This window comes from Eumetopias jubatus, unplaced genomic scaffold (genome assembly GCF_037043125.1).
Source record: "Eumetopias jubatus isolate StellerSeaLion01/CBP00866 unplaced genomic scaffold, mEumJub1_p1.0 scaffold_9, whole genome shotgun sequence".
Taxonomy (NCBI): Eukaryota; Metazoa; Chordata; class Mammalia; order Carnivora; family Otariidae; genus Eumetopias; species Eumetopias jubatus.
The window spans coordinates 107,112,316-107,129,992 of NW_028274815.1; the positions used below are offsets into that span (position 1 = coordinate 107,112,316).

A 17,677-nucleotide genomic window follows, 5' to 3' on the forward strand; every position below is an offset into this window, starting at 1 on the left:
CTATGAAACTCATTAGGAAATACGGGTCTTGAGCAAAATTCAGGAGCATAAATAAAGGAGCTTGAATTTTAAACAAAAATTAAAACTCCTAAAAGGACGCCTGGGTGGCTCAGTAGGTTAAGCATCTGACTCTTGGTTTCAGATCAATTCATGATGTCGGGGTCATGGGATGGAGCCCCCCATTGAGCCCCATGTTGGGTTCTGTGCTCAGCAGGGAGTCTGCTTGAGATTCTCTCTCCCTCCCCTTTTGCCCCTCCCCCAACTTGCGCTCTCTTTTTCTCTCTAAAATAAATGAATCTTAAAAAAAATAAGCAAAAACAACTCCTAAAAGTCTTTTAAGATGGAAGGAAACTGGGGTACTGGGTGGCACAGTCGGTTAAGCATCTGCCTTCGGCTCAGGTCATGATCCCGGGGTCCTGGGATCGAGCCCCACATTGGGCTCCCTGCTCAGTGTGGAGTCTGCTTCTCCCTTTGTTTCTCCTCCCCACTCATGCTCTCTCTCTCTTGCAAGAATGAATAAATAAAATCTTAAAAAAAAATGGAAGGAAACTGAGAAACACTGAGTGGAGAGCAGTTTGCCATGTACTATGTTATGAATAAGAAGACGTTTATTGTACTAGATGATTTAGTTAACATTTTGATAATTGACAACTGTTATAATAGTTTTGGAGCCATATAAATGCCTTTACTTACAATGGCACATCCATTTGAAACTCTATTAGATTGTTTTTTTATTTGCGTTTTATTCTTATGAGCTTCAGGGATGACTACAGAATCATGTCTACAAATACTCAGCATAGTGAAGGAAATATCAATAAGCATGAGCCCTAGGGCCATATAAAAGCAGGTAGTATCCTTAGGTGAAATTCCCATCCTGCAATAGAAGTAAAGCATCGCTGACTTCTCAAAGAAGAAACAAAATGCTTATTATACCACAGAGGCTTTTAGGACATTATCATGGAAATCTCTCTGGTGTTAGGCACTGTGGCTGTAATGAAATTTTATTTCAGCCTCCATGGAACTACACGAGCTCTTTTGCTTCATTTAAACATGAAGAATCTAGAGGAAAGAGAAGAGATTAAGTGTTAATTCATCCGTTTGCTTCTGACTGTTATTTGTGCAAGCGCCACATGAGGGAGTGCCGGGACCTCAAATAGAGAAAAATTAAAACCCACCTACCGCGTTCCAGGAATGCTCAGCGTATTAACAAATCCTTAGTAAACTGTCAAAAAAAAAAAAGATTTTAAAAGAAATTCCTGCCCCTGGATGCAATTAGAGGCTACCACACAGGATTTGATGGGCCATAAAACCATTAAATCTAAACACTTTCTTTTTGAGCCTAAAAGGCCAGAACATTCCAAAGTGAAGTTTTGGGACTCAGCTATGACTTGACCACCTATTAAGGTGCAGGTGGAACAGATTGCAGAGTAACACAAAGAGCCTTACAGACCCCAAAGAACTGAATTAGAGTGTAGGTGAGAGCGTTAGCTGTTGAATTTTCTGGATTTTCCGAGATTAAGTGATCGACTTTAACATTGAGTGAAAGACCATTCAGCAAGAAAAATTGTCATTTCCTTTGCTCCAGACCCAAATGATGTATTTTTGAAAGCTTTATTGATTTATATATTTATGTGTTGTACTAGGTGACCGAGTAGATATACATTTCAGCATACCTATGAGGAAAATATCCCCATTATTCTCAATTTTACCTAAATCCAGGAAAAGCATGAGATTTCTTTTAAGTGAAACTTTTATTTTTTCTGAAATGAGTGCCTTTTATGCACCAGATGCTGGACTTTACAGTCCTGTCATTAATCCTCACAATAGACCTGTGAGTTAATTATCATTTATCATTCTCCTCATTTGACAATGGAGCACAAGGACGCCCTTGACCAAAGTCTAGGGCTGGTCCATGATCAAGATGGGGTGTGAACCAAGATCTGTTTCACTCTAGAGTCTGATCCAGTTATTTGTCTTCATCCCATTATTTTATCCATTTTCACTGAGAAGAAACAAAACTAAGGAGGAATAAGAAGAAAGGACAGTTCACTAAATTTTTGTCCAAATTACATCATTAAACATTTGGAAAGGAATACCTCTTGGTTTCATTGTAGTAAAAAAGAATCAATTCTTTTATTTTCACCTTTATTTTCAACCTATTTCAGCTCAACTTTATGTTTTGGATGTTCTTTTTCAGCAATTAAAATTCAGTGGACCCTCTCTTTCTGCATACACGACTCACATACAGTATGTGTGCATATACACACACACACATACACACACACGTGCACACACACATATATTAAAGACACATATATTAAAGGATTATGGACCTTCTTTGTATATATGCAGAGATATATATAAAAATGGGTCACTGACATCTAAAAATTTTCCAAAAATGATAGATTCAGTGTTGAAATCACTTTGCCCTAAGACAAACTTCATCAATCAAAAACAGCTAGTAAAAACAGACTCTTACTACACTGAAGCCCAACATCAAATGGTCCGATTTCTAGTATCTCACACCAGAATTTAAGCTCTTGGGCAGCTATCTTGAAGAGCTTGAGATTGCTTCTTCTCAAATGATTGGTGTGCCTGATGACATTAAAGCATGACAGCAAGAAGTCAGAGGCTCCCTGGTGTGTCCTGACACCGAGGTTGTTATGCCTTGGGAGGTTGATTGAGGTCAAGGGCAGCCTTGATCTTCCTTGAACCCGTCCTAAAAGACATCTCACTATGGTGTGGTCTCCATGCGATCTGCCAGTTATGCCAAGCCCTGACAACTTAATAAAATGACAGAATAATAACCTGGGGATCATTACAGTAAAGATGATGTTTTAGTCTAACGCAGAGTTCTGCCTCAGAAACAAAGTGGATGCAGGAAAGGGAGAACACGGATGTCATTGGGACTAACTGTTTCTTGCAAATCTTTCCATACAATCAAAAACAGCTCTGCAAGTGCCATGACCCTGTGATCCCTCAAGGTTAAACTGCTCTTGATTCAGACAATGGACCATCTTGAAAGCACTGGAAAGATGAACTCTGGTTTCCTGGTCTTTCTTGGCAGTGTTGAAATTGCTTTGGTTCTCTAAATCATAAATTAAGATTTGTTTGACCGTTTCTAAGTATTTCACGCAGAATTGTAGTGGAAATTTCACAACATTATTTTTCTAAGTAATCGCAAGAGTGATTTTAGCCATGCAGACCATAATATTCACCACCTCTTTAATAAGTCTGTAAATGGCAGTTCCTGTGTGAAGAAAGGATGATACAGCCAGTGGATGTTAGGGTGCACATTTATGCAAACACTTTAGTGGGTCAGACTCTGAGTTTCGAACCACACAACTGCCTGGTACTTTGTCATTGCATATTTTCCCCATTGCACAATGACTTCCTGTGCAGAGGACAGAATGCATTTTCTCAACATAATTTTCACAAGACAGCACAGCTGTCTTGGTGACTAAGTTTTGCAGGAGCTTTTTAATCAAAGGCACCTATAAATAACTTTAGACACTTTCATCATGCTGCCCCCTTTTCCTTTAAACACACAATTTTGGAGACTTAACTCACCTTTCCCATAAAGGAGAACTGTTTTCAAAGAAATAATTTGGGCCCAAAGTAGCACATTGCTTAATCGTTCTGCTCTAATCTGGGAATATGATTTGACCCACATGAATTAATGCTTCAAATAATAGACATTTACTCCCACTGATAACTACTGGTTTATATTTTCCTCTGTTGTGGTGGTGATGGTGGTAGCTGTGGGTGAATATCATTCTCAGATGTATTATCATTCCCCTTCTTGTCAAGCCTGGCATGATAAACTTCAGTTTGTTCTGGTGATTCGACATCTTATTTATATGTGTGAGACTGTTGGACTGGACATTAAACATTTGGAAGCTACTTCATAGTCAGTAAATTGCACTGCCTCAACTTTGAGAAACTTCTCTCTCCCTCATCTTCTGCCATTTTATTTTTATTTTGTTGTTTATTTTTGCTTCTAACCTAAACCCTAGGAAGCTGGGCAAATTCTAAATAAGCAAGGTTATAAAATACGTCTGCTAACGGTGAAATGTGCCGGGGGCTTTTACTATAATGCGATTTAATTCCTTGACTTCACAACTAGAAGAAGACGCAGAAGAAAATGTGGCACATTTACCTGTGCCCTCCTCAAAGGCACACCAGTGCAGAGGACAGACAGAGGCATTGGCAGGAGATGACTGGCAATTGGCAAGCTGGGAGCCAGTCAGTCTCCACCTTACCACCCCTGGTCAGTTTGCTATAAGGTCCTGGTTTTCGGGGCACCGGGGTGACTCAGTCGTTAAGCGTCTGCCTTCAGCTCAGGTCATGATCCCAGGGTCCTGGGATTGAGCCCCACATCGGGGCTCCCTGCTCCGGGGGAAGCCTGCTTCTCCCTCTCCCACTCCCCCTGCTTGTGTTCCCTCTCTCGCTGTGTCTCTCTCTGTCAAATAAATAAATAAAATCTTTAAAAAAAAAAAAGGTCCCGGTTTTCGAGTAAAGAACTTGGACAGGCAGGCTTAGCGTCCCCTGAAGTTTAAGTCCACAGTAGTTTTCCTCTCTTCTCTCGCCTACATCCAGATTGCCTAGATTAGAAATAAATGTTTTCATTAACGCTTGATGGAAAACAAGACCCTGCCAACATCTAGAGGCACGATTGCCTTTCTTAGCCATAGGGGGCATTCTGCCAGTTCCTGCAGTTTTGCAAACCTCTTTACCTGTTCTAGCCCAGCTGAATCATTGTACATTGGAGTTTAGGATTTATATCGACTCCAGAGGTGGTTGCATTTATATCTAAGATGAGTTGATGTAAACCTCAGTGGTTGATTACAGTTTCCGTAGTGTAGAAAATTGAGTTAACTCTACTGAATGGCAGTTTGGGGAGGCAGAACTACATTTAATCTGATGGCAGATTATTGTAGACCCTTGTAGCATTTCCCCACCCTAGCGCATGTGATTTAACTCTAATAAAAAACTTTGCAATGGGTGAGTCCCAGGATAACTTGGATTCTCTTAAACAGAATGCACCAATATTTTCCACTAGCCCATAGCCCATTCTGGGGTGTGTGGGAGGGGCAGGATTGTGGGTGACAGTAAACAATGATATTAAACTCATTTATATCCATATTATTATACTTACAGTTTTATTGCAAATAAAGTAGAGAAACAAAAAAAAGTAGTGAGAATTAAAAATTTTTTATCCTGATAAGCAAATGCAGCCAGTCCCTCAGATCTACTCAGGTAACTCTGCAGACCCTTCTTGGAAATCTGCAGACAGGTAAGGGGTAGAGGTGGGGGGTGGGGAAAGGCATGTTTTTGTCGCACCTCTTGGATTATTTGCTGTTGTCTTGTCCCTGGCTTTCCAAAGGAATGTGTACCCCGGCAATGTAGGGATTTTCTGCTTTGATATTCTCTTCCTATATCAGCCCTATCACAGAGTTCCTTGGCCTGGAGAAGATTCTGCTCTCTTTTGAGAGCTTTCTTGCTTAAGGTAGTGAGCATTTGATGCGATCTCTGCAAAGAGGAATGGGTATGTTGATCAAAACCAACACAGGGAAAAGCTGGGTGTGGAGAAGATTATGAGCAATGATAAGAAACCCAGGTCCTTGGCAAAATTCTAAATTTCTAAGGCTACCTATCTAGGACTTCTTTTTCCAAATGGTGTTAGGCATTCTCTCACTTAACCCTTTATAATACATGGCTTCAGAATTTACGCAGAAAATGTTCACAAACCTTGCCTCAGTGGGCTGTCCAGCAATGCCATGAAGTGGACAAGAAAGCAGCTGTGGTGATAGATGTTTTGCAGATGAAACGTGCCTCACGTGTGGCAAGGCTGGGACAGTCGCTCAGGCCTTCTGACTCAATCCATTATATCGTGTTGTCTTTTCAAGAGATATATATTATCACCTAGGTCATTTCTAGGGCTTTATCTTCAGTGCTTTAATGTCCACAACCTTACTCATGTCTCTTTTAGTGATATGTGCGTGTATGTATCTCATATGCATTTTTTATAGCAATGGCAATAGTGTATTACCAGTGTCCCTAAGTAAAGAAGAGAAAAAAAAAATCTGAATACATCTAGAGCATTAAAAGTTTAGATGTTTATTTTTTTAAGATTATTTATTTATTTGAGAGAGAGAGAGAGAGAGCGTGCAGAGGGAGAAGCAGACTCCCCACTGAGCAGGGAGCCCGATGCGGGGCTCAATCCCAGGACCCTGAGATCATGACCTGGACCGAAGACAGACACTTAACCAACTGAGCCACCCTGGGCACCTCTTAGGTGTTTATTCTTGAAAATATATCTTAAGGATGATAAAAGAGGGAGGGAGTGGAAATAAGGAAATAGAATTGTGGAATGTCATATGGGATCAGTGTTTACTTGATGGTGTATCCTCCTGGACACTTTATCTCTAGGATAAGCTGACTATAATGAAAGCCAAGATTTTTAGAATTGGATCAACATTAAGAGCAAGAGCCAGGCCTTGTCTTTGTTACCTCAGATGTGATCTCCATTTTGCTAAGAGCTGTGGAAAAGCAGCATGCCCCGGAGTCTTACGTCATACCATGCAAGTGCACTGCTGTCCCTTTAAAATGAAATCTGAGAGTTGCTGTTTTGAGAGCCAGAGGTCAGTTTCATTGTGGAAAATGAATAGGGAGAGAAAATGGACTTCAGAAATATTTGTGCTTTCAAGCACCGGACTAGGATAACTCTACTTAGACTTTCTTAACAAAGTCTGACTATGCCAAGTCATTTATCAAATCAAGCCTGCAATTTTTGTCCCCAGAAGAGTGATGTGAGCTAGAAGGGAATTATGTTTATTTCTCAGGCAAAAATGACATATGAAATATTTAGCAACCAGTACAACAAAGCCCTTCAACCGATTAGAAGAGATGCTCAGAGGCTCATTTCTAGTGCTCTAACAGCATTCTGAATGCCCCCAGCTCTGCCAGGAATTGACCTTTAAATTTCTGGAATGTACATGTTGGGGAGGGGGGATCCAGGGATTCCTTGAGGAGAGAAGGGAGTGATGCCACATTGAAGGGACTCAGAAAGGAGGGTCATTTACTTCAGAGCCATGGTTATTTACCAGTTGGAATGGAAGTGCTTCAATGTTTTAACAGGCAAATTTGTGATTGTCTCTCGGAATGCTCCTTGCAAAATCCCAGGGTCCCTCATCTCATTCTCACATAAGCTGTGTTGAAAACCATGGTTGTAATTCATCAGTAATTTGCCTTTATCACGGCACATGATCACAAGTGAGTGGGGATCACAGTGGTCAGGAATATACGTTCCAAGGAGCATGAAGCCTTCTAAGTTTTGCTCCTGTTCTCTCCTGAGAGTAATATCTTAGCCTCAACTCATAAAATGTCAGCACAGACTCTGATATTCTTCTTGCATTTAGGAGACTCTCTTGGAGTAAATTCATTAAATCACCAAACATTTATTAAATGCCTACAACTTGGTTACTTAGACTTTTGAACATCCTTGACTCAAAATCTCAGCCCCATATGATTTAATCTTTGAAAAATAATGACTCCAACATCAGGAGTCATTAGTACCAGAGCCAGGAGACTCAGGAAATAGATGCCATCGGCTGGCCTTGCTTTTCTCTGGACATGCCTACCCAGGGGAAGCGGGCAAAATGTTTGTGAAAGTTGACACTTCCTGCAAGAGTGATAGCTTAAGGATTTTTTTTTAATGGTCTTTGTGGAGTGTCTGTGTTTCTTAGGAATACAAGGAGATTTTTTTTTTAAAGATTTTATTTATTTATTTGACAGAGAAAGACACAGCGAGAGAGGGAACACAAGCAGGGGGAGTGGGAGAGGGAGAAGCAGGCTCTCCTCTGAGCAGGGAGCCCGATGCGGGGCTCAATCCCAGGACCCTGGGATCATAACCTGAGCTGAAGGCAGACGCTTAATGACTAAGCCACCCAGGCGCCCCTACAAGGAGATCTTTTTGAGGAGTTTTGATCCTTATTGATAGAACAGCTGCTCATCTACATGATGCCTTTGTGTAAACTACAAAAAGGTGTCCCATCATTTGATGGTGCTCTTAGCTGAACTCCTTTGCGTAACCACACCCTGCACAGGCAGTACGTAGCAGGTCCCATCCATAGATTTCCAGTTTCCCTGCCTTCCCAGAGCTATCGGCATGGTGGCATCCTTGAGGGATGTTGCGAACCTATTCCCTTTGGGTGCCATGGCCCCAAAGGATTAGGGGAGTGCATTATCTATGCTTGATACCAGGGAGTCTTGTGGGCATCTGAGCATTCTAGCAAGATCGTTGCCTTGGAGGAACGGTCAGACATGCTGGGTTCTCATCCCACTCAGCTCTCCATTTCTGTGAGACCTTAGTTAGGTCACATCCTCTTCAGGACATATTTTCTTTATGATAAATTGTTGGTTAAGGGATCCTGACCTGATCAATGTCCCCTGGTGTTCCTTCCAAACTGCAGTAGATGACCTGGAGTTATTTTTCATGTTTATAAGTCTTAATGAAAATCAGACAATGGTCTAGATGTTCATATGTGTTATTACTTAATAAAATGTGTGTTTTTTTAGACACTGTTTTGTAAGTCACGAGTCTCTTGAGAGAATTTCTCAAAGGCCCACTCGGTGGGGACAGATTAGTGACCAATGGACAAGATCATCTCTAGTTTAGGTCTTCTCTATTTGAACTGTCACCTGAACAACAGGGATGAAAAACACCTTCAAAGGCATAGGAAAAGTAACTTTTATCAAAAACAAAATCCATTTTATTACCATGTGAACTTAGAGATTTACTACCAAATGATACTGCTACTATTTAAATTTCAAAGTGTGGTACAAGGGACTGGCAGCATCAGCACCCGTGGGAACTAGGTGGAAAGGCAAATTTTCAGGCCACATCTCAGACCCACTGAATCAGAAATTCTGGGAGGATGTCTGCACACTGTGTTTTCACAAGTGTTCCAGGGGGATCTAGCTGTCCCTTAAAGTCTGAGAAGCAAGGAAACATTTTAGTTTCTCAAAGTAGTGTTTTGAATAACACATCACTATATTCTCAGCATCACTTGATGAGTGTCACTTGGACAACTGCCATTTGATATACGTCAGGCACATAGCTAAGTTGAATGACTCAGGGTCATTTAGTCAGTTTTATATATTTATTATTGTCTCTTGCCATATTTGGTATTTGGGATATAAACATTATATCAGTTTCTGCTCCACTAAAGCCGACCCCAGTTTTATGGGCTTTTACCTATTTTTGGTGAAAAGCCTATCACCCATGTTCTTTCAAGTTCTCTAAGACAATTGGGTGGGTGAATCTAATTTTATTACTTATTTTTCACTTTCACTGCACTCATTTTTTGATATCTTGCTCAAAAGATTGTGAGGGAACAGCTGTCTACTTGGGGTGTCTAGTATATGTATTTTGTAAATTTAAAAATACAACAGGTAGAATGTGCCTTGAACAAAATTTTTAAAGATAAAATTTTAGAAGTGAAAAAGGAAGAAAAAAATTTAACGCACCCATAATTCTCTGACCTATCATTAGCAATCAGTTTAGGGTTATATACCAATAAGCACATCTGTACAAATGTGGAATTATGTTGTATGGGTCATTTTGTAGACTTTTTTGTTTTTTTAATACATCTTGAAAATCTTTCTGTGTCCACAAATAGTAATATTCTTTTATAACTGTAATCGTTGGAAACAGAATATGTACATATATGGAGAGAGAGAGAGAAAGAGAGGTGAGGGTGGGGGGATTGATTTGGGGAACTGGCTCATGCAGTTGTGGAGACTGGCAAGTCCAAAAATCTAAAAAGTAGGGGTGCCTGGGTGGCTCAGTCGGTTGGGCATCTGCCTTCGGCTCCGGCATGATCCCAGGGTCCTGGGATCGAATACCGCATTAGGATCCCTGCTCAGTAGGGAACCTGCTTCTCCTTCTGTCTGCTGCTCCCCCCCTGCTTGTGCTCTCTCTCTCTCTCTGACAAATAAACAAATTAAATCTTAAAAAAAAAAATCTAAAGGGTAAGCTGGCAGGTTGGAGACCTAGGGAAGAGTTGATGTGGTTTGAGTCTGAAGGCAACCTGCTAACAAAACCCTCACGGAAGGCCTTCAGAAGGTCAGGTGAGTCCTATTCACATTACAAAGAGCAATCTGCCTTACTCAAAATCTACTTATTTAAATGTTAGTCTCCTTTGAAGAATACCTTCACAGGAATATCCAGTGTATTCAAGCAAATTCTGGGAACCATCACCTTGCCAAGTTGATGCACAAAATTAACCTTATCACAAAAATATATGAACTACAGTGTATGCAATCCCCTAAGGTTGGAGATTCGGGTTGTTCCCAATTTTTTCATCCTTATACACAAAACATCTTTGGCTATTTGACTCACTTTTGTCTCTAAGATCAAGGCAGAGTGTAGAAAGGAATGCATATTTCTAACTTTTTCAAGAATTGACTTCTTATTGCCTGATTGCCCTTGTAGATGTCTCTACTCCTTGAACAACAACCTGAAGGCTTTGGGGTGGGGAAAATGCCAGGCTCGCCTTTATCTTCTCCTTTCTTCCTCAGCCTGCAGGTCCCTGGGAACTGGAATGATGCTGAGTTCATGGTCCACCTCCTCAATTGAAGAAGTGGCAGAGGCCAGTCCCGAGACACTACGCTGGCTGCAACTATACATCTACAAGGACCGTGAGGTCACTAAGCAGCTAGTGCAACGTGCTGAGCGAAAGGGCTACAAGGCCATATTTTTGACGGTGGACACTCCTTACCTGGGGATCCGCTTTGACGATGTGCGTAATAGGTTCAAACTACCACCTCAACTCAGGTAACCATGGGTCTCTGATCACCTGGGCCCCTGAGCTGTTCTTCTAATTCTCTTCACTCTTGTCATGTACCAGCTCCGAAGGCTATTTTCCCCCCAGTTTCCACATGGGTGCCATGGGGAATTAGATTCTTCACAAAACATTGGTATGGAAGTATGATTGGCAGGGACCTTGTTTAGGAATAATAGGCTCTGGGTTCTAGAGGTAAGTGCATTTCTTTGTCTGTTGAAATCAACGAGCCACCTATTAGTTTTATTTTTAATTGTATTTGGAACAACTGTGTCTAGGAAGATTAAAAAAAGCTAAAAGAATAGAGACAAAAGAAGCCACATGTTTGATCCCCTATCTTCTTCTTTTAGCAATATTCCTCTTTCATTGTGGTTCATCAATGGGTCAAGAGTCATTCATTCACTCATTCACTCATTTATCTTAGCATATTTTGGTAATCAAAATGGAACTGTGATGGTTTTATCAGGTCATTCAGCCTGTCCATTAGCGAGGAACTATCCTTTTCCCTATAATATTTTAGGACTAGAATCATCTTGTGTCAAAGCTAGGAACTCAGGGAGTTTACTGAGAAAGACCCTCACCTCCCTATTTTTTCCCCCTTTGTTTTTGCCTTCCCCCAGTTCCCCTCAAAATCTGCTCTTGAGTTTTTCATGCCAGTATGTGACTAATAGCTTTCAGGGATAAAACTATCTGAATAAGAATCAAAATCTTAGTTTTAATGAAGGATATTTTGATGATGGGATTTCAAAGCATACATCAGAGTATGTGAAATGATAAAGGATGTTTTCCTTGGATCCTGGACCTCATTTTACAATGGGCCGTTGCTTACTCTATCTATATGTGAAAAGATTCAAATCCAGAAGATTTCAAAAGCAAATCAGCATTCCATATAAGTAAGAGGATTGTTAGAAGGTAGGAATTCCATGTATATTAGAGAGTGACATGTGTCTCAGCCACCACATAAGTCCATGTACAGTCTTATATGAGTGTCGTAGAACTATTATGTAGCTCTGCTGTGTATACACCTATCTGAGTATAAACTATTGTGCATAAAATCTTGCCACTGAACCATATGTAAATTAGTTGTGTGCGGCTATCTCTGTGATTCTTCCAGGTGGGTTTAGGATATTATTTGTGTATGTGGTACCTTCAATAACCCAATGACAAAAGAGAAAATGCTGTCTTGACAGAGCTGTCAATACCCTCATTCCCTGTATCCCAGACACTGGGTTACCCAAACACCTTGTCTTTCTCAGAGAACAGAAACAAAAAACAAAAGTCCTGACATATTCCTACTTCTTGCCAAATTCATCCAAACTAGATGGCTTCCGATTCCCCTGATATGAAATCTGTATTCACCTTATTTCTCTATTTTGGTTACCTTATTTATTAGACTTTCTAAAATAATTAGTTTCACACTATTTAGGCTTCTGACAGGAAACATTCCTCATGATTTCCCTTTGGACATTTGAAAGAGAATTTGCTATTCCTCTTTCTCCTCCTCTCATTACTACGACTCCTGACAACAACAATAACAAAGAATACAGTAGGGTTTTTTTGCGGCTTAAGAAGCACTTTCTTGTTCTGGATAACAAACCATGTTTCACAGCGGTATCTACTCAGGCAGGGGAGATGACACAGGTCATCTGTGCCAGGTCACTCAGTCAGGAGCTGGAAGGTTGATCTGCTTTTTCCCCCTTTTCCTTTGCTCCTGGGCTCCAGCCCAGATGACGAGAAGGACCAGGAGGGAGACAAAGGCCCTTTTCAGCTGTCGATGTGCTCACGAGTGGCCATGACTCCCCAGCTTGTCACATCTCCCATCTGAAGATGATCAAATAATGAGCAACATATCCAGGTTATGGGGAACACAGGAAACACCCCACAGCCTGGTGCCCTGGGCCCCTGGAGCACACATTGTCCTTGTTTGTCCTCGTGGGCTTCAGGGCAGGCCAGTGCCCTCTGGGTTCCCTCCTCAGCAGCCCACATTCGGCAGCCGAAGGCAGAGCGCGCTAATGGGAGGCCCAGGCTTCCGCTTGAGGCCACATACAACCAAAAAGCTCATCTGTTACAGCCTGATATGAAATCAGGTTTTTTTCTGCCACTGACCTGACTCATAGAAGGTGAAGCCGGGCTTTTCAGAAGTGAGGTTTGGCAGGCGGGAGAGGCAGGAAATCCAGAGAAGAATGAGTCTGTAAAGCAGTGGCTCCTTCCAGCCCTAGCTACTTCCTCTGCCTGGAAAAAGGGGGGTTGCGGGGGGCGGGGGGGGGAGCGGGGCGGGGGAGGGTCCTGACTCTCGGCATCAGGGACCAGCCAGAGTTCAGGAGTGTGGTAGTCTCTGCTTGGTCTATACGCAAAACACATGTATGTGTGTATTATGAATGGCACAGAGGTTCCTGAAACTGAGGGGGAGTAAGGGAAATTCTCATCTGCTCTTGGAAGAAGCAAGGAGTGAGGCCAGTTCCCTAGACTCATTTCCTCAGGCTTTGAGGCAGGGGCCTTTTTCCTCTCTCTCTACCCCATGGAGATGGTTCATTTACCCTGGGTAAAGACTTGGGTCTTTCGTGGAGCACCAGGGCAGTTGAAAGGGAAAAAAAGGCATTTCCAATCATTGACTAAGATCAAAGTAAAACATGACACCGAAAACTATTTGTGTGCCTATAACCCTATAGCCCTGAAATGATTCATTAATCATGACGGGCAGAACAGATCACACAGAAAAAGATCAGATGGCCATTGCCTTCCCAGAGTTCTGGTGATAAAAGTAGCCTGTGGGGCTTTCTGTGAGCAGGACCCAGTTACCGCTCAGTCCTTACCACCTGGCACCCTCACCTCCATCCACTCTTCCCAGCTGCACAGGCTACCTTAGGGTCCTTTCAACACGCCAGGCTTGCTGGTGCCCAAGAGCCTCAGAACTGACTCCTCCCTCTGCCTTTTACATCTTTCCTCCAATCCATGCACAACTGACTTCCTCCCTTCCTTTAGGCTTTGACATCAAGGATGGATCTACGTGTCTTTCTAGTGGGAAACCGAAATAAAAATAAGTAGTAGAGATCAGAATAGAGATACAGTATGTATGGGGACCCTGGACAGGGGTTGCAGGGAGAGAGATTTGTGAAGAACCGGGTACGTGGGCCAACAGCCTCTAAATTGTTTGGTTTAGGAAAACATTCACAATATAACTGTGTTAAACAAAATAGCAAGCTCCCAAAGACATTCATGTCCTAATCCCGGGAACCTATGAATATGTTATTTTACGTGGCAAAATGGACTTTGAATGTGATTAAGTTAAGGGCCTTGAGATGGGGTGATTATCCTGGATTATCCCAGTAGGCTTAACGTAATTAAAAGGGTCCTTAGACGAGGGAAGCAGGAGTGTCAAGAGTCAGAAGAGATAATGATGCTGGAAGCAGAAGTTGGAGGGATATCATCAGGAGTCAGAGCATGTAGGTCTCTACAGGCTGGAAAAGGCAAGGAAATGGATTTTTCCCTAGAGCCTCTGGAAGGAAAACAGTCCTATCAACACCTCGAGTTTAGTCCAGGGAGATACATTTTGGACTTTTGACCTCCAGAACTGTAGTATAATAAATCTGTGTCATTTTAAAGCCCTCATCTGTGTCATTTTAAAGGTTGTGGTCATTTGTTATAGCAGGAACAGGAAACAAATACGGTAACAATGCTCCACTAATGTCCTCCACAAGGTAGCTTCTCAGGGAGGACCGGTCTGATTATGATATTTAAACTTTCAAGTTCAGCCTCTACTGGCTCACATCCTCTTATTCTGCTCTACTTTTTTCCTTTATTTTATATAGCACTTATGTTCTAACATGCTCCATAAGTTATTTATTATGTTTATTGTTTATTTGCTGTCTCCCCTTGCTAGAATGTTAACCCTAGGTGGCCAGGTACTTTTGATTGTTTTACTTACTGGTATAGCCTAAACATTTAAAACACTGGCACATGGTAGGTGCTCAAGAAGTGATGTTGAATCAGTAGATAAAAATGTATCAGATCAAGTGAGATTTGCCCAGTAAAACATGACTACTAAAATGTTAAACAATATTTTGAGCTCAAACTTAAAATCCATGCCTTGCCCGTTTCTTCTAACAGCCTAGCACACTGAGGAAGAAATTAGCAGGGCTATGGTCTCAATGTAAGTGTTTTCTAATCAGCATTAAATGCTGGTGGCCCATGCGCCAATTTCTGTATGTATTATGAATCTCTCTCTCTCCTCCTTTCTCGTATTGTGTTGATATCATGGGCTCTACTGGTTATTGTCTTATATTTCTTTAGTAGTTGTTACTACTTACTAAAAGCTAAAATAATTTCTATATTAGATTAAAAAGTATATTTGGGGGCCATTCAGGGCACAATGAGGTCCTTACAAGGCTGGTTCTTTTCCTTGCCTTTGGGTCATTAAACAGCTCGGGATTTGGAGCATTAAGTCCCGAGTTATTGTGTTATTATTTTGATGTGGCTCTTTTCCTTCCTCAAGAAATGGAATACTTTGGTTATCAGCAGCCACTTTAAGGGTTTTTGTGTATGTGTCCTAATTCGAATAAAAATAGTATTCATGGAGGTTTCCTTCAGAAGCACTGGTAAAACACTCCATCGTGGGTCTCTGTCAAGATATCTGAAAACTTTCTCTTGGCTTCTGGCTTTGAACGACGTTTTAGAGTAACAACAAGGCTTCATTGTGCACTGAAATTTCTGTAAGGCAACATTCATTCAAGTGTTGATCTGCATTTCACCATCCAAGAATAACAACAGTTATTTATATAATTTTATCCATGTTTCTGTTTTTTCCTATCCATTTCACCCTTCCACCCCGCCCCTGCTGAAACACTGTAGCTTGTTTGGGATGGGGGTGGGGTGCCAAGCAGAGTATATACACATACAGATGTTTTTCTTCTTTGCCCCCCTGGTCTTGCTATAGGATAGACAGACTGAACCTTTTTCTTATTAACAATATTATTTAAAAGTTTGGTATTTAATATCACTTAATACCATTTCTAGGTAATGGAGTAGGTTTTCATAATAAAGATATGTTTATTCACCAAAAGCGTACCTTAATTCAAATTAAGACAACCACAGAATACCAAAGGCTGTGAAAAAATGCACAACCCTAAATGGTTTGATAAAAAGAAATGCCCAAATATTTCAGCCAAAATCTGAACTGAAGCTAACAAATAGGTGGGGACCAGTATGACTTTCATGAAGTTCGAATTTTCTTAGAATTACCTTTAATGGCTACCCAAGTCAATGAAACTATAGGACAAATTGTTCAATCCTTATTTTTTTAAAAGAATTTATTTATTTATTTGACAGAGAGAGACACAGCGAGAGAGGGAGCACAAACAGGGGGAGTGGGAGAGAGAGAATTAGTCTTTCCGCTGAGCAGGGAGCCCGATGCGGGGCTCGACCCCAGGACCCTGGGATCATGACCTGAGCTGAAAGCAGATGCTTAACGACTGAGCCACCAGGCATCCCTTCAATCCTTATTGAGAAAACTTTGCTAATGGCTTGAATAGAATTTGGTGGGATGTGAATGTTCATGCCCTTATGATAATATATGCCCCTTGAAGTACACAACCAGCTATGTCAGCTGAAAGTATACTAAAAACATTGTATTAAAGCAAGTCTTTAAAAAATTAAAAATAGTGTGCCTATGTACTTCCAGGTTTATATAAAAATTGTTATAGTCATTGCTCCAAAATCCTTTACACGTTCAATGGCAGAGCTAGTAGAAGCAAAGAAAGACCTATGACTAAGCCAGAGATTAATATACAGCTGTACTTTTACCCAAATTGGAGATTGGTTAGCAGAGTAATTTATAATGTGCAGAAAAGCAAGGTGAATCCAGGTCACTGTCATCATTCAAAGACAGCCTTTCAGGGAAATGAAGTTTGCAATTGGATTTGCTTCTGTAGGCAGCTAAGTCACAGGGGTGATGCCATTGCATATCCAGATGGTCATCTATCCAGTTAGTGATCAGAGGTGCAAGCAGAAAACACTTTGTTTCTAGTTCAGGGAAATGCCAAAATCTAGTCAAGATATCAGGATATTAAGCCAAGAGAAAAGATTTCAGATGTAGAGTGAGCCAGTAGCAGAATCTTACAAGTAAGTTAGAGAAATCCTGGTCTAAGTTGGGTCAACAAAATTAGACACAAGGAAAGGCAGCAATTCAATGGGGTTGTGTCTCAGTTTGGGTTCCCCTAGGAGGAAATTGTGAGCCAGTGACTTAAATGCAAGCAGTTCCTTTGGAAGATGAAGGGGATACTGGTGGAGGAGTGAGGAAGTGGTGCAAGGAAGGAAGGCAGCAAATAATGGGCATGTTCCCAAGACAGCTCCAACTGCAGGCAACTGAACCTTAAATCTGTTGGGAAATTCTGGAGAGGAGGTATAACCTATCTCAGAGTTAGCCCTCATGGTGGTGAGGGAGCTGGGGTATTTATATGCCAACATCCTTGACACTTCAAGTCTGTTGTGTCGGTGGTTACTCAGGCTTCAGGAGCAGGAGAAAGTCACATGTATTAGATTCGCCAGAGAAACAGAACCAATAGGGTATACACACACACACACACACACACACACACACACACACACACACAGAGATTTGGACGGATTGGCTTCTGCAATTATGAAGTCTGAGAAGTCCCACAATCTGCTGTCTATAAGTGGAGTCCCAGAAAATTCAGTGGTATAGTTCCAGTCTAAAGCCTAAGGCCTGAGAAGCAGGGGAATCAATGGTGTAAGTCCCAGTCTGAGTCTGAAGGCCCAAGAACCAGGGGATGATACTGTAAGTCCTGGTCTAAATCTGAAGGCTTGACAAC

At 41.4% G+C, this 17,677-nt stretch overlaps 1 protein-coding gene across 1 annotated transcript in view; it reads left to right on the plus strand.

Moving 5' to 3' along the window:
• HAO1 (hydroxyacid oxidase 1) overlaps positions 1–17,677 on the plus strand; it is a 49,630-nt gene that overhangs the window by 12,166 nt on the left and 19,787 nt on the right. The window contains exon 3 of the mRNA XM_028113020.2: positions 10,585–10,840. Coding sequence (XP_027968821.1) covers positions 10,585–10,840 — 256 coding nt within the window. The remainder of the gene's footprint in view (positions 1–10,584; positions 10,841–17,677) is intronic.